This window comes from Coregonus clupeaformis, chromosome 31 (assembly GCF_020615455.1).
Source record: "Coregonus clupeaformis isolate EN_2021a chromosome 31, ASM2061545v1, whole genome shotgun sequence".
NCBI lineage: Eukaryota > Metazoa > Chordata > Actinopteri > Salmoniformes > Salmonidae > Coregonus > Coregonus clupeaformis.
In genome coordinates, this window is record NC_059222.1 from 9,740,487 (window position 1) to 9,765,568 (window position 25,082).

At 41.0% G+C, this 25,082-nt stretch overlaps 2 protein-coding genes across 3 annotated transcripts; both read right to left on the reverse strand.

The window, feature by feature from the left end:
- Window positions 1–86: 86 nt before the first annotated feature.
- On the reverse strand, window positions 87–8,268 carry rnf151 (ring finger protein 151). 2 transcript variants are annotated; one of them, XM_041858831.1, is made up of 6 exons: window positions 8,180–8,268; window positions 7,895–8,012; window positions 7,174–7,319; window positions 6,830–6,926; window positions 869–1,098; window positions 87–599 (listed from the first exon to the last, which is right to left on the reverse strand). In XM_041858831.1, the coding sequence occupies exons 2-6, from the start codon at window positions 7,895–7,897 to the stop codon at window positions 359–361; spliced, it is 717 nt and encodes a 238-aa protein (XP_041714765.1). In that variant the 5' UTR covers window positions 7,898–8,012; window positions 8,180–8,268; the 3' UTR covers window positions 87–358. The 2 variants fall into 2 exon arrangements, with proteins under 2 accessions (XP_041714765.1, XP_045065627.1); XM_045209692.1 differs by lacking the exon at window positions 8,180–8,268 and having other exon boundaries at window positions 7,895–8,152.
- A 10,282-nt stretch (window positions 8,269–18,550) lies between these two features.
- Window positions 18,551–24,508, reverse strand: noxo1b (NADPH oxidase organizer 1b). The gene is made up of 8 exons (XM_041859407.1): window positions 24,407–24,508; window positions 24,193–24,273; window positions 23,997–24,069; window positions 23,560–23,743; window positions 22,728–22,921; window positions 22,408–22,509; window positions 19,776–19,893; window positions 18,551–19,291 (listed from the first exon to the last, which is right to left on the reverse strand). The coding sequence occupies exons 1-8, from the start codon at window positions 24,479–24,481 to the stop codon at window positions 18,553–18,555; spliced, it is 1,566 nt and encodes a 521-aa protein (XP_041715341.1). The 5' UTR covers window positions 24,482–24,508; the 3' UTR covers window positions 18,551–18,552.
- Window positions 24,509–25,082: the final 574 nt, after the last annotated feature.

The window sequence follows — 25,082 nt, forward strand, 5'->3', positions numbered from 1 at the left end:
AGTTCAATGTCCTTTTGAGCAGACAGTCCATATTTAATACTTGAAAGATGAAAACGATCATTGAATAAAACCAAGACATGAAGAAGTGTTTTTATGTCATGTTTTTAATCATTCAAGATTTGGATTTGCCAAAATACAATAATCAACCTAATAGAAACATTATGAAAATAAAACAATCCATAAGAATACATCTGCAGTCTGTACAAAATACACCAAAATGAAATTAAAAGTTTCATTAAAATCCAAACCTCTTTACTTTTCACATTTCCGCATAAACAGTCTTTCATATAAAAACCATTATGTAATATAAAACGTAATTAATCATTTGTCAAATAAAAAATAAAACCCTGTTTCCATTTTAGGAGCTGCTGCTACTGATGCTTGTGTTACTCTCCCCTGTAGTCTCCCCCTCCCCCTCTCCTTCCCCCTCTCCCTGTCCCTCCTCCCCCTCTCCCATGACCTCTAGGCTTTCACAGATGAGTGCCACCTGCCTCCTGACTTGTGTCATTGTGGTCTGCATTCTCCTCATCTTCCTTCTGAGGGCGCTAGCGATGGCTCTGTGGTTCTGCCTCTGGGACTCCACCTGCTGCTTCAGCTGCCTGGGGTAACCATAATCATCATCAAACAGGATTCATCCATTTACACCAAGATAATTTGTATATTGTAAAGGGGACATTCTAGCCTGGAAACCAAACGGAATATCATTCCTTTCCTTTTCAGTGATATTCAGTTTGAATTGACAGGAAAACTCACCTCATCTACTACAAAAGAAGGAAAGTGAGGAAAGCTTCTAAATGTAAGATACAAACGCCATGTTCATTCTGTCTCACCTCATCCACCCACTCCCAGTGTTTTAACACCCACCCACCTGAAGCAGTTGTGTTGGGGCTGGGTGGCCTGTGTGAGCAGAGTACCACAGCCCATAGTGCAGAGCTGGCTCCAATGCTGGCAGTGCTGTGAGTGGACCTCCAGGGCTGACCGGTGCACCAAGGAACCACAGCCCTGGTGGGGGCATGGGACCCTCTGGAACTGACAGGAGGAACTATGGAGGAACTCCTCAGACAGAGGGAAGGTGGCCGAGCAGCCATCGTTGTTACACTACATGGGAGAGTGAGAAGGGGAAAGCAGAGAGGAGAGAGGAGAGGAAGTGGAAGACTGGGAAAGTGGAAGTCAAAGATTGTGGTCAGTTGTTTAAATTATTTAGGGAGAGTTCGAAATGTACTGGGGGGGCTGGTCTAGCTCAAGGTGTCATAAAAAAAAAAATCCCCAACGTAAAACATATTTTCACATGACCCTCCCCTTGTACTATAAAAAAATGTGCACATGTTTACGACTGTAGTCACCCTGTGTTTATAAACGTAGATATCGACTTTACCATTTCAGCATGCTTTTGTGGCACAGTCGATGCCACGCAGGGCTACGGGCCAGAAGGTTGAGGGTTCGCTGACCAGAGCGGTCGAGCTCAGTCTCTCTGCCTGTTTCATTTTCTGTGCCAATGCACCATACAGACAAGAAACAAAGCATACCGACTTCGGGCGCTTCAATAACAATAACGCAATATTTGCGTTTTCAACACCACAGCAAATAGACTATGTCAATCTGGACAAACAGAAAAGACATCCCTCCCTACCTTGTAGGCCTACCCAATATCAGAGGCTTGGTTTAACAATCTCTGAATGTCATTAAACGTTTTGGTGTTTTGTATCAGATGTCTCTTTCCATTCATCAAATGGCATCGCAGTGCTAGCTGTGCCACTAGAGATCCTGGTTTGAGTCCAGGCTCTGTCGCAGCCGGCCGCAACCGGGAGACCCATGGGCGGCGCACAATTGGTCCAGCGTCATCCAAGGTAGGGGAGGGTTTGGCCGGCAGGGATGTTGGTTCGTTTCCCACGGGGGGCCAGTATGAAAAAAAAAAAAAAAAAAAGTATGCTAGATAAGAGCGTCTGCTAAATGACTAAAATGTAAATGTAAAATGATTGATTGATTTTATTTGTCAGTAAAAAAAAAACACATACAGTGCCCTCCGTAAATATTGGGACAGTAAAGTATATTTTGATCTTTTGGCTCTATACTTAATAAGTTTGGATTTGAAATCAAACAATGCCTGTGAGGTTAACGTGCAGACTGTCATCTTTAATTTGAGGGTATTTACATCCATATTGGGTGAACCATTTAGAAATTACAGCACTTTTTGTACACAGCCCCTCATTTTAGGGGACCAAAAGTATTGGGACAAATTCACTTCTATTTTTATTAAAGTAGTAAAAAGTTAAGTATTTGGCCCCATATTCATAGCACGCAATGACTACATCGAGCTTGTGACTACAAATGTATTGGATGTTTGTTTTTGTTGTGTTTCAGATTATTTTTAGAATGATTGGTAGATAATGTATTGTGTCATGTTGGAGTCACTTTTATTGTAAATAAGAATAGAATATGTTTCTGAACTCTTCTACATGAATGTGGATGCTACCACGATTACGGATAATCCTGAATGAATCATGAATAATGATGAGTGAGAAAGTTACAGATGCTAACCTCCCATGTTATTGTAATGGTGAGAGGGGTGTGGTATTTGTGCATTGGTAACTTTCTCACTCATGAGTATTCACGATTTGCTCCCCTAAAATGGGGGGAACATGTAAAAAAAAATATAGCCTCAAATTAAAGCTGACAGTCTGCACTTTAACCTCATAGTCATTGTTTGATTTCAAATCCAAACTTTTGGAGTATAATAAAAAATGCTTCACTGTCTCAATAATTAAAGAGGGCACTGTATGTACACACAGTACAAAGATTTTTGCACAATAAAGTCGGGGTCTTATTTCCATTCTGGTCCCTATTTATTACATACAGTACCAGTCAAAAGTTTGGACACACCTACTCATTCCAGGGTTCTTCTTTATTTTTACTATTTTCTACATTGTAGAATAATAGTGAAGACATCAAAACTATTAAATAAAACATATGGAATCATATAGTAACCAAAAAAGTGTTAAACAAATCAAAATATATTTTATATTTGAGATTCTTCAAATAGCCACCCTTTGCCTTGATGACAGCTTTGCACACTCTTGGCATTCTCTCAACCAGCTTCATGAGGTAGTCACCAGGAATGCATTTCAATTAACAGGTGTGCCTTCTTAAAAGTTAATTTGTGGAATTTCTTTCCTTCTTAATGCGTTTGAGCCAATCAGTTGTGTTGTGACAAGGTAGGGGGGGGTATACAGAAGATAGCCCTATTTGGTAAAAGACCAAGTCCATATTATGGCAAGAACAGCTCAAATAAGCAAAGAGAAACGACAGTCCATCATTACTTTAAGACATGAAGGTCAGTCAATATGGAACATTTCAAGAACTTTCAAAGTTTCTTCAAGTGCAGTCGCAAAAACCATCAAGTGCTATGATGAAACTGGCTCTCATGAGGACCGCCACAGGAATGGAAGACCCAGAGTTACCTCTGCTGCAGAGGATAAGTTCATTAGAGTTACCAGCCTCAGAAATTGCAGCCCAAATAAATGCTTCATATAGTTCAAGTCACAGACACATCTCAACATCAACTGTTCAGAGGGGACTATGTGAATCAGGCCTTCCACTACTAAAGGACACCAATAAGAAGAAGAGACCTGCTTGGGCCAAGAAACACGAGCAATGGACATTAGACCGGTGGATATCCAAATTGGAGATTTTTGGTTCCAACCGCTGTGTCTTTGTGAGACGCGGTGTGGGTGAACGGATGATCTCCGCATGTGTATTTCCCACTGTAAAGCATGGAGAAGAAGGTGTTATGATGTGGGGGTGCTTTGCTGGTGACATTGTCTGTGATTTATGTAGAATTCAAGGCACACTAAACCGGCATGGCTACCACAGCATTCTGCAGCGATACGCCATCCCATCTGGTTTGGGTTTAGTGGGACTATCATTTGTTTTTCAACAGGACAATGACCCGACACACCTCCAGGCTGTGTAATGGCTATTTGACCAAGAAGAAGAGTGATGGTGTGCTGCATCAGATGACCTGGCCTCCACAATCCCCCGACCTCAACCCAATTGAGATGGTTTGGGATGAGTCGGACCGCAGAGTGAAGGAAAAGCAGCCAACAAGTGCTCAGCATACGTGGGAACTACTTCAAGACCGTTGGAAAAGCATTCCAGGTGAAGCTGGTTGAGAGAATGCCAAGAGTGTGCAAAGCTGTCATCAAGGCAAAGGGTGGCTATTTGAAATATATTCTGATATGTTTAACACTTTTTTGGTTACTACATGATTCCATATGTGTTATTTCATAGTTTTGATGTCTTCACTATTATTCTACAATGTAGAAAATAGTACAAATAAAGAACAACCCTTGAATGAGTAGATGTGTCCAAACTTTGACTGGTACTGTAAATACATATACAATTACATAGATACAGACTAAAAAGGTTCTACTGTTTTTGACATTCTTTTTAAATGTGATTATGGTTGGTATGGCTTTGAGTTGCTGTGGTAGTTTGTTCCACTCAACAGTGCCGGTATATAAAAATGTGTTATTACCAGATAGATTTAAAACAGTGAGTATTAGAGTCTCTGGCTCTGGTATTATGCTGGTGGATAGGTACCTGGGAGCTGAGTCCGTAATCATTCTGTGGACCAGACCAAGTTGAATTAAAACGACTCTTTTTTTCCACAGATAGCCAGCCTAGCTGCTTTAAATGCTTCACCAAGTACAATTCTTACAAGCTTGTTTTGGCTGATCTGTAGCTTATTTTTTAGATGTTTGGGGCTGCTGGTGAACCATGATGTGCAGGCATAATCAAAGTGACACTGGACTAGCGCACTTGCCAGAGTCTTTAGGGTGTCAATGTCAAGCCATTTTCAGGATGCTGGAATTATATTTTGAACGAATGTGCACATGCCTACAGGAGACTTTTGAAGTTGCCTAATCAGATTAAAACATTGTACCTGTGTTTATGCCACATATAAAAGGTAATACATCTTGAAAGTTAAATGACACACATTTAGGCTATATTGAAGCGTTAGGTTCTATGTGCGCAAGGAATAGCTGCTCGGATTGGAGAGGAGGCAGAGCTTTCCTGGATGACTGGGCCTGCCGGGAGCATATGTGGCCACATTATTATAGGGAGACTTGGGAGAATGATGATCCTCAACAGACAGCACATCTCAGTATCAGAAGTAAAAATACAGCCAGACTGGCCTGCTAGTGCCTTTCTAGAACTTAGAAACTGTCGAGAGTAGACCCACAACTGATCCAAATAGAATGAAATATTCAAATCACAAGGCTTTTGCACCGTTATTCAAATTACATTTTCACTGCATCCTTTAGTAGAAACTCACTTGAAAACAATAATGCAAGTATACATTGCATTGTGGTGTTGTAGGCTAGTCTAGGTAGGATCATTGTATTGTCCCTAAACAAGATCAATAGGGGAGCTTTCTGAGCTGCATGTCTCATGTCTCCCCTGCCTATCAGCTATTCCTGATTGTTCGTGATTGTTCGTGTGGATTACTATGGAAAATGTATGCAGCTTTGAATGCATTTATGTCACGACTTCCGCCGAGGCTGCCTCCCCTCCTTGTTCGGGCAGGTTTCGGCGTTCGTCGTCACCGGCTTACTAGCATTCCCCTAATTAGTATGTGTATAAGTGTTCCCTCTGTTCCCCTTGTCTTTGTGAGTGATTGTTTCATTGTGAGAACGAGTAGCTCGGTTGTTATTGCCAAGGTGGAATATTTCCCTTGTGATAGTTTCGTTTTGACGCTGGGTGCGTTTTCCTCCTGCGCCTGACTCCTTCATTCACACCTCATCACAATGTATATGTGGTATGATTGCTAGTTAGCCTATTGCAGATCTGGACAAACGATCCACCTACCACTATTGTCACTATGAATGGTGGATAGAGGGCAGGATAGACAGTTAGACTGGTAGATTATATTGACCTGTGGTATAGTTAAGCAATAAGGCATGAGGGGTGTGGTATATGGCCAATATACCAGGGCTAAGGGCTGTTCTTATGCACGATGTAAACCGGAGTGCCTGGATACAGCCCTTAGCCGTGATATATTGGCCATATACCACAAACCCCTGAGGTGCCTTATTGCTATTATAAACTGGTTACCAAAATAATTAGAACAGTAAAAAAATGTTTTGGGGAATACCTGTGGTATATGGTCTTTCAGCCAATCAGCATTCAGGGCTCGAACCAACGGTTTATAATAAAAGTTAGTGTGCGGAAAAGTGTAATGCATAAGGGAAGTACCAACACACCTTGATATAGAGGAGGCGCATGCAAGTAGATGAGGAAATTTGGCTACACTCTTAGAAAAAAGGGTTGCAAAAGGGTTCTTTGGCTGTCCTCATAGGAGAACCCTTTTTGGTTCCACGTAGAACCCTTTTTGGTTCCAGGTAGAACCCTTTTGGGATCCATGTAGAACCCTGTGTAGAAAGGGTTCTACATGGAACCCAAAATGGTTCTACCTGCAACCAAAAAGGGTTCTCCTATGGGGACAGCCGAAGAACCCTTTAAGGATCTAGTTAGCACCTTTTTTTCTAAGAGTGTAAGGAAGGAAGAAATGATATAGTAAACCCTGGCCAAAAAATGAATATAAACAAGGGAAAAAATGCACTACCTTCCCCTGTACCCAATAAAAAATAACACAACCCCCCCTCCCCCAAAGCAAAATAAAAAGTTTGACAACCCTTCCCTGAGTTCCTCTATGCTTGAAAAATCAAATGTACTTCCTACTATGTGACCCTCACACATTGCTTCTTGAGAAACATTAACCCCATTACATTAAAGAAACATTTAGCAACATCAGGCTGGGATGTCTCACCTTAATCCTGAGGCGGCTGATAGTTTTACGCAATTTGTACATGACAAACATAAAGCTGGGACTGATAGGTCTCCTACAGCAGGGACACGTCTCCTGTCTAGAGAAGAAAGCTGAATTGAATCAATAAAATAAATGTTACACTTTAAAATGTTCCTTTCTACAGTAGAAACCTGAAGAAATTAGATGGTAATCATCTTTAAGCACTGTGAAAATGTGCCCAAAATCTGAATTTTGTGTCCTAGAAACACATGTTGCTTCAAACCTTTCATAATAATACAGCTACTGCCTTTTCTTATGAATAACCAGTTAAGGTTACACTGAGGACATGATCCAGTGTACTGTACCTCCTGAGCCACTGTAGGATGCAGGTTTTGCAGAAGATATGGTTACAGGCCGCTCTGACAGGACACCTCAGGACAGATCTACAGATGGTGCAGAGCAGATCATAGTCTGGACCGTCCACAAACAGGTCCACGTCGTAACCCCCACTCTTAAGCACACACACACAAGATAAGTTAGTTAGGAAATATGATAGTTGTACTTTAGGTAACTCTAAATCAAAGGAATGTCAATAGCAGTAAGTTAGTCAAAACAAAGCCACTTTGTTATAATAAATCATAATCTATGAAAAGGAACACAGGAAGAATCAAATCCCCACCCCAACAATGTTACATGGTCGACGAATTACAAGGTCCAGGCACTCTAGTGCATTAAATATTCAACCATATACCTTCTTTTTGTATTTGATTTTCCATGTGTTCCTTTCTACGACCCCATTCAATATCAACCAGCAGATGTTTTTTTGATACCTGTAGCTCTCTCGACACAAAGTTGTTGTCCAAAATCATAATCCATACTGATTTTGGACAACAACTTTGTGTCGAGAGAGCTACAGGTATCAAAAAACATCTGCTGGTTGATATTGAATGGGGTCGTAGAAAGGAACACATGGAAAATCAAATACAAAAAGAAGGTATATGGTTGAATATTTAATGCACTAGAGTGCCTGGACCTTGTAATTTGTCAACCATGTAACATCATTATTATTTATATTTTCTAACTCACCATATTTCACTGCTCTGTTTTCAATTGTCATGAGGTCACTGTTGCTACTTTTTTCATTCCTATAGCTCAGCTTTCATTCCCACAGCTCAGCCCCTCACACCCTTTAGTTAGGACTAGCCTACATGTCAACAGCACAAACACATACACAAACAAATAGCCATGCGTGCTGAGCCACAACAATACACTGCTAAAACACTGGAAATAAGACATCAATTGACCAATAATCATTCAGCTCCATGTCATTCCTCTTCTCTGAAGTTCTAGGGCCCACACAATAGTACTTACTGTTTGGCTCAAAACTCATGATAATGTCCAGAGCTACTGACTATACCACCTGGGTCCTTTTTGCTCTCCCTCTCTTTACTGCTATGACTGGTTGTTGCCATGGAAACAGAAACAGGGCTTTGAATGGCTGCTGGCTCTAGAGCTTCCAAACCAAACACATTCTCTAGCTATTGCTCTGACTGACTGCTATAGTGAATGGGTTACTATGAATAGGCTTCTTTCAGAACTCAGCTGAGGTTTCTATTCAATAAAAAGTACACTTTCAGGTTTAATGGCCTTTTAAAGGCAATAACAGCCAACTTTATTCTGTAGTTTACTTTATATAACATGAATTTCAGTACTTTTGTCTATGACATTGGCTGAAGGTTTTTATGAGAGCCAAGGTTTTTTAAATTGTGCTATTATTTTGCAGCTTTGAGAACCTGTGGTGTTTACAGATATAGGAATTTAATTTGAGCCAGTTTGCAACTGCAGGAAAATAATCCTGCAGCAATAAGAAATGTGAATTATTATGTGGATTATAATTAATGCACAGCAAATTCTCCAGTGTTAAATTATAGAAACTGAACAGTGTTTAATTAACACACTGCTTAGTGTAATGATTTATTTGCATATTTCCCCATTTTGAGTGAATTGTAGAGTTACCACCCATGACAGAATTTGTTAGTGACAGAGACATACTTGTTGCATCCATTCATTTTCAGTCCTATGGACTTCACCAAGTGTGATCCTAAGTGAATATGTTATCATTAAATGTAATTATTTAACACAATACAATATGTATTTCATAAGGCCTTATTTTGAGGGCTTGCACTCAAAAGAATACTGGGTTGTTCAGATGACCCAACTGCTAGGTTGCAGGCACATAGTTGGGTTGTTTTTTAAAAAGAGCAAGGTTGGTTTGTTGATGCTGGGTTATTGAGATATGACCTAGCGGGTCAGATTAGAAGACTGAACGCTTGGTTTAGTAAGGGCATGGCTTTCAGGAAGTTATTTTTGGCCACCTGTGAGAGTAAATGTCATTACGGTTAATCTGTTCTGTTGAATTGTTATCGCGTTACGGTCGCACACTTACACTTTTGTAGCTTTAATTAAGCTTACAGGAGTGTATGAGTTCCTTAAAAGCCTTTGCAAATCCCAATGTGATATCCCCAATGGGATAGTAACCACTTTGTTATAATATGTAAATAATATTTTTGTATTAGAATATGTAATGTGCAATAATATTCAAGGAAAATTTAACATTGCAGTGTACAAACTTAACATGATCAACAGGATCTCATGGGTGGCCAAAAATAACTATATAAAAGCCACACCCCTAATAAGCCACTCCTCCTGAAAATAACCTATCAATTTAACACTTTCAGTGTTAATTTAACACTCTCAGTGTTGATTTAACACCGGAGAATTTGCTGTGTGTGAATCTTGAAAACATACCAACTTGCTATGTATGCTTGGGAAGACAATGCACAGATCTCACTTACTGGCTAAATGTTTACAAACATCTGGTAAGGATGGAGACAGGGCGAAGTTATTACTCAGCAATGTTGGTAGTGTGAGAGTTATTGATACTGATTATTATTGATGCCTGTGTGACGAGTATCTACAGATACCTGGCCTGTCGAGTGAGATGATTGAGATTATGCTTTGACTTGTCTTATAAAGACATGTTTCTGAAGCTCAATATGTATGCTGATCCCTCCTTTAGTCTTAATTGAATGGGTGCCAACTTGTGGCATGCTTTGAGTACATTGCACTGATCTCACTTACTGGCAAAATGTTACAGGCATCCAGTAAATTGGAGACATGGGAATGTTTTTTTTAAAATATCAGCAATGAGTTGAGTTAAAGATCAATTGAATAATCTCCTGATGCATACAAATCTTTCTTATCTTTCTTACAGTATTAACCTTCCCTTAAAAACCTTCCCACCAGTAAATCATTGATCCCTAAACAATTCCCGTCAGGAACGTTCCCTTGTCTTTGCCATCACCTCCCATTAAATACAGTGGGGAGAACAAGTATTTGATACACTGCCGATTTTGCAGGTTTTCCTACTTACAAAGCATGTAGAGGTCTGTAATTTTTATCCAAGGGTACACTTCAACTGTGAGAGACAGAATCTAAAACAAAAATCCAGAAAATCACATTGTATGGTTTTTAAGTAATTAATTTGCATTTTATTGCATGACATAAGTATTTGATCACCTACCAACCAGTAAGAATTCCGGCTCTCACAGACCTGTTAGTTTTTCTTTAAGAAGCCCTCCTGTTCTCCACTCATTACCTGTATTAACTGCACCTGTTTGAACTCGTTACCTGTATAAAAGACACCTGTCCACACACTCAATCAAACAGACTCCAACCTCTCCACAATGGCCAAGACCAGAGAACTGTGTAAGGACATCAGGGATAAAATTGTAGACCTGCACAGGGCTGGGATGGGCTACAGGACAATAGGCAAGCAGCTTGGTGAGAAGGCAACAACTGTTGGCGCAATTATTAGAAAATTGAAGAAGTTCAAGATGACGGTCAATCACCCTCGGTCTGGGGCTCCATGCAAGATCTCACCTTGTGGGGCATCAATGATCATGAGGAAGGTGAGGGATCAGCCCAGAACTACACAGCAGGGCCTGGTCAATGACCTGAAGAGAGCTGGGACCACAGTCTCAAAGAAAACCATTAGTAACACACTATGCCGTCATGGATTAAAATCCTGCAGCGCACGCAAGGTCCCCCTGCTCAAGCCAGCGCATGTCCAGGCCCGTCTGAAGTTTGCCAATGACCATCTGGATGATCCAGAGGAGGAATGGGAGAAGGTCATGTGATCTGATGAGACAAAAATATAGCTTTTTGGTCTAAACTCCACTCGCCGTGTTTGGAGGAAGAATAAGGATAAGTACAACCCCAAGAACACCATCCCAACCGTGAAGCATGTAGGTGGAAACATCATTATTTGGGGATGCTTTTCTGCAAAGGGGACAGGACATCTGCACCGTATTGAGGGGAGGATGGATGGGGCCATGTATCGCGAGATCCTTTTCTCAGTAAGAGCATTGAAGATGGGTCGTGGCTGGGTCTTCCAGCATGACAACGACCCGAAACACACAGCCAGGGCAACTAAGGAGTGGCTCCGTAAGAAGCATCTCAAGGTCCTGGAGTGGCCTAGCCAGTCTCCAGACCTGAACCCAATAGAAAATCTTTGGAGGGAGCTGAAAGTCCGTATTGCCCAGCGACAGCCCCGAAACCTGAAGCATCTGGAGAAGGTCTGTATGGAGGAGTGGGCCAAAATCCCTGCTAAAAAAAACCTGGTCAAGATCTACAGGAAACGTATGATCTCTGTAATTGCAAACAAAGGTTTCTGTACCAAATATTAAGTTCTGCTTTTCTGATGTATCATATACTTATGTCATGCAATAAAATGCAAATTAATTACTTTAAAATCATACAATGTGTATGATAAAAAAATTACAGACCTGCAAAATTGGCAGTGTATCAAATACTTGTTCTCACCACTGTATGTTCACATTTGCCCAATAAGCTGTCACTCTTTTAACAACACCTGTGTGTAATAAGCAAGCGTGGCACTGTGCCATGTGACAAAATGTAGCTACTCTTCCCAGCATCTACGTGTTTTATCAGAGTTCTTCCTTGTGTTTGAACAAAAAAGTCATAATGTCAACACAATTAACCCTTTGTTACTGACCGTAAATGCCACTCCTAAAGTACACAGTTGATTTGCTTTAGTAGCAATAGTGGGAATTATTGCTGCAATCAGAGATAACCTCAATTCATGTAATGAATTGGAAATTCCACATTTTTCTCTTTTATATACAGTGGGGGGGAAAAGTATTTAGTCAGCCACCAATTGTGCAAGTTCTCCCACTTAAAAAGATGAGAGAGGCCTGTAATTTTCATCATAGGTACACGTCAACTATGACAGACAATTTGAGGAAAAAAATCCAGAAAATCACATTTTAGGAATTTTTTCTGAATTTATTTGCAAATTATGGTGGAAAATAAGTATTTGGTCACCTACAAACAAGCAAGATTTCTGGCTCTCACAGACATGTAACTTCTTCTTTAAGAGGCTCCTCTGTCCTCCACTCGTTACCTGTATTAATGGCACCTGTTTGAACTTGTTATCAGTATAAAAGACACCTGTCCACAACCTCAAACAGTCACACTCCAAACTCCACTATGGCCAAGACCAAAGAGCTGTCAAAGGACACCAGAAACAACATTGTAGACCTGCACCAGGCTGGGAAGACTGAATCTGCAATAGGTAAGCAGCTTGGTTTGAAGAAATCAACTGTGGGAGCAATTATTAGGAAATGGAAGACATACAAGACCACTGATAATCTCCCTCGATCTGGGGCTCCACGCAAGATCTCACCCCGTGGGGTCAAAATGATCACAAGAACGGTGAGCAAAAATCCCAGAACCACACGGGGGACCTAGTGAATGACCTGCAGAGAGCTGGGACCAAAGTAACAAAGCCTACCATCAGTAACACACTACGCCGCCAGGGACTCAAATCCTGCAGTGCCAGACGTGTCCCCCTGCTTAAGCCAGTACATGTCCAGGCCCGTCTGAAGTTTGCTAGAGTGCATTTGGATGATCCAGAAGAGGATTAGGAGAATGTCATATGGTCAGATGAAACCAAAATAGAACTTTTTGGTAAAAACTCAACTCGTCGTGTTTGGAGGACACCAAAGAACACCATACCTACTGTGAAGCATGGGGGTGGAAACATCATGCTTTGGGGCTGTTTTTCTACAAAGGGACCAGGACGACTGATCTGTGTAAAGGAAAGAATGAATGGGGCCATGTATCGTGAGATTTTGAGTGAAAACCTCCTTCCATCAGCAAGGGCATTGAAGATGAAATGTGGCTGGGTCTTTCAGCATGACAATGATCCCAAACACACCGCCCGGGCAACGAAGGAGTGGCTTCGTAAGAAGCATTTCAAGGTCCTGGAGTGGCCTAGCCAGTCTCCAGATCTCAACCCCATAGATAATCTTTGGAGGGAGTTGAAAGTCTGTGTTGCCCAGCGACAGCCCCAAAACATCACTGCTCTAGAGATCTGCATGGAGGAATGGGCCAAAATACCAGCAACAGTGTGTGAAAACCTTGTGAAGACTTACAGAAAACGTTTGACCTGTGTCATTGCCAACAAAGGGTATATAACAAAGTATTGAGAAACTTTTGTTATTGACCAAATACTTATTTTCCACCATAATTTGCAAATAAATTCATTAAAATTCCTACAATGTGATTTTCTGGATATTTTTTTTCTCATTTTGTCTGTCATAGTTGACGTGTACCTATGATGAAAATTACAGGCCTCTCTCATCTTTTTAAGTGGGAGAACTTGCACAATTGGTGGCTGACTAAATACTTTTTTTCCCCACTGTATTTCCTTTATTGTTTTATTGACAGATTTACCAGATCTGGATACAGTAGGCTACCTTGATCTGCTTGTGATAAGGCATGGATTGCTACTGTGAGTCCACACCTTTTCTCGACATGCAGAGAGAGGTTATTGCCAACGACAACAACTTGAGAGAGAAACTAGTTTATCATCCAGCAGTATCCAGGCCAAGGAGACTTGATCATTATGACAGTGACTGACAAGAGCTTTATTTTGCTATGTCTTTCTAGCCAAACAAAAGCAACCAAGTTACTTAACATACTGTTATTCTCACCTCAATCAGAAGCAAATCTACAGTCTCACATTAAAATGCCTATAGTTCATGGCAATCCCTATGACTGCTTTTACGGAATACATTTTCTTCCTTTAATTAATTATTCAGTTTAAGTAAGCTAGCAGGTAGCTTAGCGGTTAAGAGCATTGGGCCAGTAACTGAAATGTCGATGGTTTGAACCCCCGAGCTGACTAGGTGAAAAATCTGTTGATGTGCCCTTGAGCAAGGCTCTTAACATTAATTTCTCCTGTAAGTCGCACTGGATAAGAGGGTCCATGAAAATCTAAGTAATATTCCCTTTGAAATGAATAGAATTTAACTCATTTGGAAAGATAAAAGAGTACAAGCAAGACTGTGTAATGAACCATTTGAATCATAATCTCAGCTCCTCAATCACTTTTAGTGTTTCATCTTCTCCTATTCATTTGTGTGTTTGTCATCTGCCTCCCCCTGTGTTACAGTTTTTTTTCCAAACTGGTAACACTTGTAATGCAGCATGTCTTACATTCAAAACCTTTCATTGTGCATTAATTTTGTTTGTAGACATTTCACCACATAACCATTGATCCAAAATATCAGTTTTAAATGACCAAAACACAACATAATGATATTTTCTCAATTTAATTATTTTAACAACCAGTTAATCCAATAGCAAAAAAACATAAGATACATGGTTCAAAATTGCCCTTTGAATGTAGTATGCTACAGTACTGTAAATGACAGTACATTGCACTGTTTTCACAGACAACACACTTGCATTACCCATTAAAATGGACTGAACATAACATTTCCATAATTTGTATCCCATGTGTAATAGATCCCATCTCTAAGGTGTGATCATTTTACCAGTTTCCATGTAAAATCTAAAGGTTTACCGAACGTTTACAGTTTTTTTTATCGCTTTGGTGCAATTTTCACAAGTATGTGTTACATTTTCACAACTATAGTACAAACTCAAAACAGATCATCAAAAAGGCAGTTGTTTCAAAACTCTTAGTGCATTTCCAATTGACTAAGTACAACACACATAATCATAGTCACTTTTTCACCAAACTTAATCAGTGTTTTGTCTAGAAATACATATAAAGTAATTGCCTTTCACAATGCAATGCTCACATTACTTTTGATATGATTCTCTTCTCTTTTGTTAAAATACATTTTACTATTACTTAATCTGACTGCTCTCAATTGATGATAAATAAATATGCCATTTAGCAGACGCTTTTATCCAAAGCGACTTACAGTCATGCGTGCATACATTTTTGTGTATGGGTGGTCCCGGGGATCGAACCCACTATCTTGGCGTTACAAGCGCCGTGCTCTACCAGCTGAGCTACAGAGGACCACAACTGATCACTTGAATGTTTGGTAAACCTATAGATTTGACATGTAAACTGGTTTGTCTACTACAGATTTTGAGAACTACATAATGAAAATTATGTCTGTAAAGTAGAAACATAAAAGGTATGATATATACTTGAATGTACTACTATGATAATGACTATTATGATTTTACTTTACAGTAAGTTGAAAAAAAGTACTGTAATACCGTAATATATGCCATTACGTAGCAGACACTTTTATCCAAAGTGACAACAGTCCACACATTTTGGTATGTGACCGCAGCGGGAATCAAACCCACAACTCTGGTGTTGCTAGTGCCATGTGCTTATGAACTGAGCCATGTACAGGACCACTACAATACATAAGCACAATACAATACAATACACAATAACAATACAGGTGGAACATGTATGAAACATGACCACAGTAGAAAATAAGACTTGGAAAGAGAGAAGACAAATACGTTGAATTCAGCGTATAGGATAATGTTGATTGCATATAAGGCATACAGACAGTAATGGTAAACACTTACAGTAAAATTCCAGTATGGAATGACAGTGATTTCAGACACCAATAGAAGAATGATATGTAGGCTACAACAAACAAACCAGTCATTGGTCAACTCTAAAGGGGTAGAACTAGAGCATATGGGCCTATACGCATTTAAAAAATACATTGAAACTGAACCCCTCGAAAATGTCCCTCAGGGAACAAATGCACAATTTCAACGTCATAATGAAAATCATTCTACAATATTAAAGCAAAATAGATACAAATTATATCATACTATATTTAATTTAATGTCATCCCATATCTTTCAGAGACAACCGTGTCTCATTCCTTGATATTAAAATCATACAGACAGGAAAGGTGCATTGAAAATAACATCAGAATATAATATTTCATCTCAAACTAGAAAAGGTACATTTTTGTGAACATTTGTGTGCTTGTTTCAGCTGACTAAAAGGCTTTTTTTGTTTGGGGCCTACTCTTTAAGGGTATGCACAAATTAAGGAGTGTGGTGTAAAAGGTTTAAGACCAGTAGCCAATCCATTTCTACCTTTATAACCTATGAGCATTTCATGCTAATTTAAATAAGTATAATGAAATAGCAATAGTTTATCAATTATATAAATAGCATCAGAAAGTTGTCAGCACATTTTAAAGTTCAACATTAGCTAGATTTCCATCAATTTGTCGAAAGATTTTCAAGCAAATATTCTAATATGCGCACCAAATAAATAAACACATTTTACCTTTTGTCTGTTTACATCAAACTGGCTTCATGCAAATTAAAAGCTGTGCGTAATGATGTAGTGCACATAAAAAGCATTTTGTCGTTTAACTAATAAAATAAAAAAAGTACAATGTGTTTCCATCCCATCTTTAACTCTGATTATGGATAAGATCATATTTATTTGTCAATTGACAGCCAAGCCCCGATCATCATGTCACCAGCATAAAATTAGGACCTTCGATATTTATTTTAAGGAGCATCAAGCTCATCATCACCATGCACTTTCACCACCCTGTGAGGTTCATCATAACTAATTTAATCTGTAGACGAATAAACTGTGTGCATGCTTTTCCAAGTCATAGTGGGAGGGCTACACAACATAGCATCACATGACTGCAAGTTTACTGCCACAGGAGGATTATTCTATCAACAAATGTGCATAAAAAAATTTCCACTGCATTTGTTGCATGATCTACACTATATATACAAAAGTATGTGGACACCCCTTGAAATGAGTAGATTTGGCTATTTCAGCCACAACGGTTGCTGACAGGTGTATAAAATTGAGCACACAGCCATGCAATCTCCACAGACAATCATTGGCAGTAGAAAGGCCTTACTGCAGAGCTCAGTGACTTTCAACGTGGCAGTCATAGAATGCCACCTTTCCAACAAGTCAGTTAGTCAAATTTCTGCCCTGCTAGAGCTGCACCGGTCAACTGTAAGTGCTGTTATTGTGAAGTGGAAACGTCTAGGAGCAACAATGGCTCAGCCGCGAAGTGGTAGGCCACACAAGCTCACAGAACGGGACCGCCAAGTGCTGAAGCGCGTAAAAATCGTCTGTCCTCGGTTGCAACACCGAGTTACAAACTGCCTCTGGAAGCAACGTCAGCACAAGAACTGTTAGTCGGGAGCTTCATGAAATGTGTTTCCATGGCCGAGCAGCCGCACACAAGCCTAAGATCACCATGCTCAATGCCAAGTGTCTGCTGGAGTGGTTTAAAGCTCGCCGCCATTGGACTCTGGAGCAGTGGAAACGCGTTCTCTGGAGTAATGAGTCACGCTTCACCCTCTGGCAGTCGAATGGACAAATCTGGGTTTGGCGGATGCCAGGAGAACACTACCTGCCCCAATGCATGGTGCCAACTGTAAAGTTTGGTGGAGGAGGAATAATGGTCTGGGGCTCTTTTTCATGGTTCGGGCTAGGCCCTTTAGTTCCAGTGAAGGGAAAACGTAATGCTACAGCATACAATAACATTCTAGGCGATTCTGTGCTTCCAATTTTGTGTCAATAGTTTAGGGAAGGCCCTTTACTGTTTCAGCATGACAATACCCCCATGCACAAAGCGAGGTCCATACAGAAATGGTTTGTCGAGATCGGTGTGGAAGAACATGACTGGCCTGCACAAGCCCTGACCTCAAACCCATCGAACACCTTTGGGATGAATTGGAACGCAGACTGGTCCTCTGTAGCTCAATTGGTAGAGCATGGTGCTTGTAACGCCAGGGTAGTGGGTTCGATCCCCGGGACCACCCATACGTAAAAATGTATGCGCACATGACTGTAAGTCGCTTTGGATAAAAGCGTCTGCTAAATGGCATATTTTATTATATTATAATCGCCCAACATCAGTGCCCAACCTCACTAATGCTCTTGTGGCTGAATGGAAGTACTGTTACAAAATCTAGTGGAAAGCCTTCCCAGAAGAGTGGAGGTTGTAAGCAGCAAAGGAGGGACCAACGCCATATTAATGACCATGATTTTGGAAAGAGATGTTCGACGAGCAGGTGTCCACATGCTTTTGGTTTCCATCAGGCCTGTAGTGAGTTTTTTTATTCAACAGGTACTTTACTCGCATAAAAATGGTTGGATGGAATCATGGTTAATGTAATATACAGAATAGGCATTTTTATGCAAATGTACCCTAGTATCGCAAGCCATACTAAAAGTATTGCGCTTCATGTAAAGTCGGCCGGGAGAGAATAGTGTAACCCTAACCCAAAAAACCCCACTCCCCACCACCCACGGCTCCCCAGAACCCTAACCCCATCTCCCAGTTCCCCCACCACCGCTGCCAGCCTTTCTAGTGGGTCTGGACAGTGTCCTGCAGGGAGAACAGCCTCCCCCTGGAGGCCAGGGCAGCCTTGCGTGTCATGGTGGTACACCGGGTCAGGATCTCCTGGGCTCTGGGTCGCGGGGGCACCCTGGGGGCAGCGGTGGGCATCTTACAGGATCCAGTCTCAGACCTGGAGCTGGGGCTGGAGGAGAGGCTCTTATCTGGGATGCTGCTGCCACTTTCGCTCTCCCCTGGCTGGGGTGAGGACCTGGGGCTGTTTGGGGGGCTCTGGGGCTCCTCCTCACTGCAGCTGGAAGAAGACGCCCTAACATTCCGGCCTGACGAACTGAAGTCAGAGTCAGAGGACTCGGCACAGCTGATGCTGCTCTTACGGTTTGCTGGATCCGGATTTGACTCCAGGTCTTCTCTCTCTCTTTGGGATGGAGGGACGGCCATGTCGGGACGAGTCTCAGACAGGAGCTCCAGAGAGCAGGTCTTCTGGAGACGGGAGGTCCGGTACCGTTCATCCCTGGGCTGGGTTGACATGTGCTGCTGCAGCCCTGTCTCCTCATACAGGGTGGGTGGGTAACAGTTGCGAGATTGGCTGTCTCTGCTGAATGCCAGATTGAGAGTAGAGCTGTTCATGTGGGTTGCCAGATTGAGAGAGGAGCTGTGCAGCTTCCTCTGCAGGGTGTGGAGGCCAGCACGTGGGTTGTTGTAAGGCTGCAGGTACATGGAGGGAGCGTAGCCCACTCTGCCATTATACCTGGAGGGGAAAAGAGTTGCGTCACTCAGGGTTCAAAGAGTTTGTTTTTTATTATAGGACATCTTCTGGTCATGACCCTCATGTCTTTGCTTAACAGAACGCTGAAGTGGCGCTGTTTGTCACAATCAATCATCATTTGTCAAAGGGAACCACCAACAGGTGTTATGTCATCCCTCCGCTCCTTACTGTTATTAGTTACCAAATACCTCTGCAAGAAAACCACAGGATTCCACTACTTATGTCGTTTAATTTCAGGAATTCACTTTTGGTGGCCATAATCACGTTTGGAGCGACAATGCATTCAACAGTTCCTCCCAGATACCTGCTGTCACACTATCTCAACTAAGACAATGAGAGGTTGTACATTGGTTGCATTGTCTTGTATTACAGACAAGACAATGAAACACAGTGTTGGTTGCTTTGTCTGTGTAACATTCTGAGAGGCAGACAGGCAGACAGATAGTCAGGTTACATGTTGACATACCTGATGAGCCACCATCCGTCGTCTGATTTCCTCAGCACCTCAACCACAGAGCCAATAGGAACAGGCACCTCGTCATGCATCTTAGTGGAGTAACTCCTCACAGCGCAGTAGAGAGTTCCTGATGGACAAACCAGGAAGCAGGTTAAAACAACAGAGCTTCCTTTCTACAACATCATCTACAGCAAGCCTTCAGGGCATTTATTGATAGTGGATCTTGAGAAATCTCAAAACCATGACAGAAAATCTTATAATGCAATCTTGTAATCTGGAATGCAATCTCAGTCTGTCATTGTTGATGATTTATATACACTCCATGACTGATTGGGGGCGCTGTGTTGAAGCCACCGTGCCTGCATCATTGTAGAGAATATTTTGGAAGCTATAGAAATGCATTTATTAATGTCTACATTTATTATATTACAGTCACCTTAATGCATGCTTTTACATTATATTATGTGAGCTAAACATAAATATGTAAAATAAAAAAGATATAAATATAATTTTTTTAAAGTATAATGTTTTTTAGATTACTAATATTACTGTCCCCACTACAACAAAAAAGATATACTTAAATACATGCAATTTTAATTGAAATACTGTAGAATTCCATTCATTCGTATAGAGCCTCATAGTGGAGGAGTCATAATACCCATAAAACCTAGTGGTCAAACAGGTAAATGGTTCCAATCGTTTTCCCACCATTCATTTTTCCCATAGGGGCTGTGTTCCGTGTAGGCTTACCCTGGCATGACATTTTGATAACCGTGTCAATCTCTCTCGGACAAGGTGACTTTAATCAATATATTCTACTATATTTACGCTCAGATTTGAAAATGCTAATTAGCATCAAAGTAGACATCATGCAAAACAACAAATCCCTGCAAGCTCCTGCACGTCATCTCTAGCTGACACCTTTGCTAACAGGTACGTTTTCCATACTGACTAAAATATTATTTCACTAAAATGTTGTGCACAAATGTGTTTATAATATAATATATAATATGCCATTTATCAGACGCTTTTATCCAAAGCGACTTACAGTCATGCGTGCATACATTTTTACGTATGGGTGGTCCCGGGGATCGAACCCACTACCCTGGCGTTACAAGCGCCATGCTCTACCAATTGAGCTACAGAGGACCACAGTGTTTACATCCCTGTTAGTGAGTATTTATCCTTTGCCAAGATAATTCATCCACCTGACAGGTGTTGCATATCAAGAAGCTGACTAAACAGCATGATCATTACACAGGTGCACCTTGTGATGGGGACAATAACAAGCCAATCTAATATGTGCTGTTTTGTTACACAAAACAATGCCACAGATGTCTCAAGTTGAGGGAGCATGCAATTGGCATGCTGATCCACCAGAGCTGTTTGAAAATGTATGCACTCATTACTGTAAGTCGCTCTGGATGAGGGCGTCTGCTAAATGACTAAAATGTAAATGTCAAATGTTGCCAGAGAATGTAATGGTAATTTCTCTACCATAGTCATTTTAGAGAATTTGGCAGTACGTCCAACCAGCCTCACAACCGCAGACCATTTGTGATGCATTGTGTGGGCGAGCGGTTTGCTGATGTCGATGTTGTGAACAGAGTGCCCCATGGTGGCGGTGGGGTTATGGTATAGGCAGGCATAAACTACGGACAACAAACACAATTGCATTTTAGCGATTGGCAATTTGAATGCACAAAAATACCATTGATGAGATCCTGAGGCCCATTGTGCGGCCAATTTTTTTCTTAAGGTCCTGTATCTGTGACCAATAGATGCATATCTGTATTCCCAGTCATGTGAAATCTATAGATTTGTGCCTAATGAATTTATTTCAATTGACTGATTTCCTCATATGAACTGTAACTTAGTAAAAACATATTTGAAATTATTGCATGTTGCGTTTACATTTTTGTTCAGTATACAGTACATTTAGTTAACTTTCGATAGTTAATCCAGAGATTCTTACCTTTGCCTCGATTCGGCAGTCTCATCCAGATCATAATGGCATTTGTAGTTCTGTATGATAGCCACATTAGCAGCTAATTAGCATTTCATTTTTGGGGGGTAAATACAGGCGAATATATTGATAAAAGGCACCTCGTCCTAGAGATATTTACACGGTTATCAAAATGTCATGCCGGGGTAAGCCTACACGAAACACAGCCCTTATTTTAAGTGTTTCTAAAATCCCCTATGGGAAGAATTAATGGTGGAAAAACGATTGGAACCATTTCCCTATTTGAACACTAGGTTTTATGGGTATTATGACTCATACTGTTGTATTCTGTGGAGGACTGCTCTTACTGGGGAGTGCCAATATGGCCGTCCGGTGGCTTCAAAACCTCTCAATGGCCAATACATAGCATCTGCAATCCAGGGTTTATATACATTATTGGTCATTCTCTACTATGTTGGGATGAGGGTTATTTATCTAGTTTAGGACTTCCCCCTAGTGTTTGGCTGGCTGTGGAATTTTCTAACCACAAAACTGAATGTTTGGAATGGTTTATCCATGCACTAACTGCAATCCATAGTAGGCTTAGTATATTAAACAAACTTTCACAACATTTACTATGATTAAGTTTGTACTGTGGACAGGATATGCATAAATATACAGTAAAAAGTATCTTACCACCATCCAATCCATCTTCATCCTCCTCTGCCTCACACATCTCCAGGTAGGGAGCAGGGAACCAGGCCAACTGTTTATCCTCGTTCTCCACCAGCCACCAGCCTGAATGAACACACACAGACCGAGACAGAGGAAGTGTAAGACGAGGATGCATGTATCTATTATCCTATAAATGTATCTTAATTAGACTAGTCTTGATTTCCATGCTTCTCCACACAACGCTTGAAAGTGGAGCCTATCCCAGGTTAACAGTGGAGGGAGAAATTAAATGTGGGCTAACCTATGTTAAAATTGTAATCTAGATCAAAGAGGACTATAACCTGCTGGGTCTTTGATGAGCACATCCAGCCTCTCATCCAAGGCCACTTTAAAGGGCCTGTTCTTAGTATCCTTGGTGTTGTAGGGCCCCACACAACGGTAAGACTGGCTCACAAAGGGGTGTGTCACATTGCCCAGGCTCAGACGCTGCCCGCTCATGTCCCCCACCCCATCCTCCGATGGCAGGATCATGATGCTGTGGAGAGGAGAGGAGACAAACAGACATCGTTAACGTTTTACCTGCTGGCAGAGATGGGCAGTATTTCTGTTACATGTATTTGAAATATGTATTTCAATTACTTCTGAGTATTTTCTAATTTGTATTACACTGGGCTGAACTACACTCCAATGTATTTTGTAACAAGATACTTTAGAGAGCTGTAATTTGTATTTTCAAAATGTAACCATTACTGAGAATGTTGTTGCTGTTCAGCAGGCAACTTGCAAATGTATTTCTGTATTTTAAAATACATGTATTTTGATTAAATACATTTCAAAATAAAATTTATTTTTATACATTGATCTTTATGGTATTTTGTAGTTGTATTTTGTAATTTTTGCCCATCCCTGTCTGCTGGGCGTTTCTTTAGGCAGAGGAACAGAGGCAACCTTGCAAGTTCCAAGTTGCAAGTTTGAAAGTATTTTCATGAGAAGGCCTGAGTGCTAGGCGCATAAAATATTGTTGTCATTTAGTAAATAGAGTAGACGCTCTCATTCAGTACGATTTAATAATAAGTGTAGTGAAATAAGAAGGCTGAAACAATCAAAAATGACTTTAAAAAAAAAAAAGGCTGAAATGCCCACATAAAAGGAGGGATGTTTGTAAGTGTTTACCTGTTTTTGGTGAAGTCTGCCTGCAGGTCGTGGTCTTTGGGCATGAAGAACTGGGTGACCTCTGAACTGCGGCTCACCGCGGGTTCACACCTGAGGAGCTCGCTGCAGTAGTTTTCCAGTAAATTCATCCGACGCATCGACCAACTAGGACCCTTCTCCTGGATCTTTCTCCTCATAGTTATGGCTGAGGTAGACAGAAGAGGAAAATGAAAAAGGTCCGCTCCGCACTCAGTATTTGCAGTGAAAGAAAGGAAAATGTATTCCATATTTAGTGAAGAGAAAGAATGGAAAATGTTTTCACTTTTTCATTAAGGTAGGAAGAAGAACAACATGAACCTGATGAGGAGGTGAGATAGGACAGTGATGAAGGAAAGTTGAAATAGCTTGGGGGTTGATTGTGAGGCAAATATCAGACTTTTCTGAGGTTGTTGACTTACCTCTGAATTTGGGAATCACTCTGTCTCTCTTGCGGAAAGGATTCTCTAGGGGAAACCTCTTCTTCAATTGCCTCTGTTGAAATAAGAGGAGGGATAGTAGTTTTGAATTACAAATTGTCAACACATCCTCTGATAAAGATGTATGAATAACTTTTTTTTTTTCATTATTGATGTACAGCTTAAGTTTTAAACTTACGTGAAACTCCTTAAAATCCAGGAATGATCTGTAGACAATGACTTCACTCTCATCAGACCACACTATGGAGGTCATAAACATCTGTAGAATTTTTTTAAATTACATTAATTTATAAGAATGTAAAAAGGAAACATTTATAACTTTATATTCACAAAAATGGAATAACACACACAAACACACACACATTACACAATTCATTTCTATAGTGGTTTACCTTGATTTTTGATGCCTCTTTATGCATCACCCCAATAATCCGGGCACTGATGGCAAAGCGCATCTGGTCTCCCATTTCTGAGATTATTCACCTAATTTTTTGCGTTGGTAATGTCCTCCTCTCCAGCCTCTTGTTTTGCGCTCTATCGGCTCGGTGGGTACAATTATAGTTTGGGAGAAGAGGCGGAGTCGGTAAGCACGCCAACTGCCCGCCCGAGCGATATGGGTTGCGCTTAGTTCTTTGATTGTGCACGTGAATAAATATTTCAAACACGTGGCATATGCATCAACATCATCGTCACGGTGGCGCTTTGTACCGGGCTGTGGGCTGTGGGCTGTGGGCTGTGGGCTGTGGGCTGTGGGCTGTGGGCTGTGGGCTGTGGGCTGTGTGGGCTGTGGGCTGTGGGCTGTGGGCTGTGGGCTGTGGGCTGTGGGCTGTGTGTGGGCTGTGGGCTGTGTGTGGGCTGTGGGCTGTGGGCTGTGGGCTAAAGGAATACATTTTTACATGTCCCGTCTAGAAGTGAAGTGGACGCTTTCGATTGATATTTTTTTTATATTGGTCAATTTTATCCACCCAGTCCACCACCCACAGCAATCAATTACACAAGAAACGGTGTATAGTACAGTATTCAGCATGAACCAAAAAATCAATTGTGGCATTAAATAACTTTTGCTGT

Coding starts and splice junctions, on each gene's coding strand:
- rnf151 (XM_041858831.1), bottom strand. Junction 6,927..7,173: donor ATCCTACAGTGGCTCAGGAG/GTACAGTACACT, acceptor TTTCTTCTCTAG/ACAGGAGACGTGTCCCTGCT. Junction 600..868: donor CCCCAACACAACTGCTTCAG/GTGGGTGGGTGT, acceptor TGGTTACCCCAG/GCAGCTGAAGCAGCAGGTGG.
- noxo1b (XM_041859407.1), bottom strand. CDS start 24,481: ATGGGAGACCAGATGCGCTTTGCCATCAGTGCCCGGATTATTGGGGTG. Junction 24,274..24,406: donor AAGAGGCATCAAAAATCAAG/GTAAACCACTAT, acceptor AAAATTCTACAG/ATGTTTATGACCTCCATAGT. Junction 24,070..24,192: donor TGGATTTTAAGGAGTTTCAC/GTAAGTTTAAAA, acceptor TTATTTCAACAG/AGGCAATTGAAGAAGAGGTT.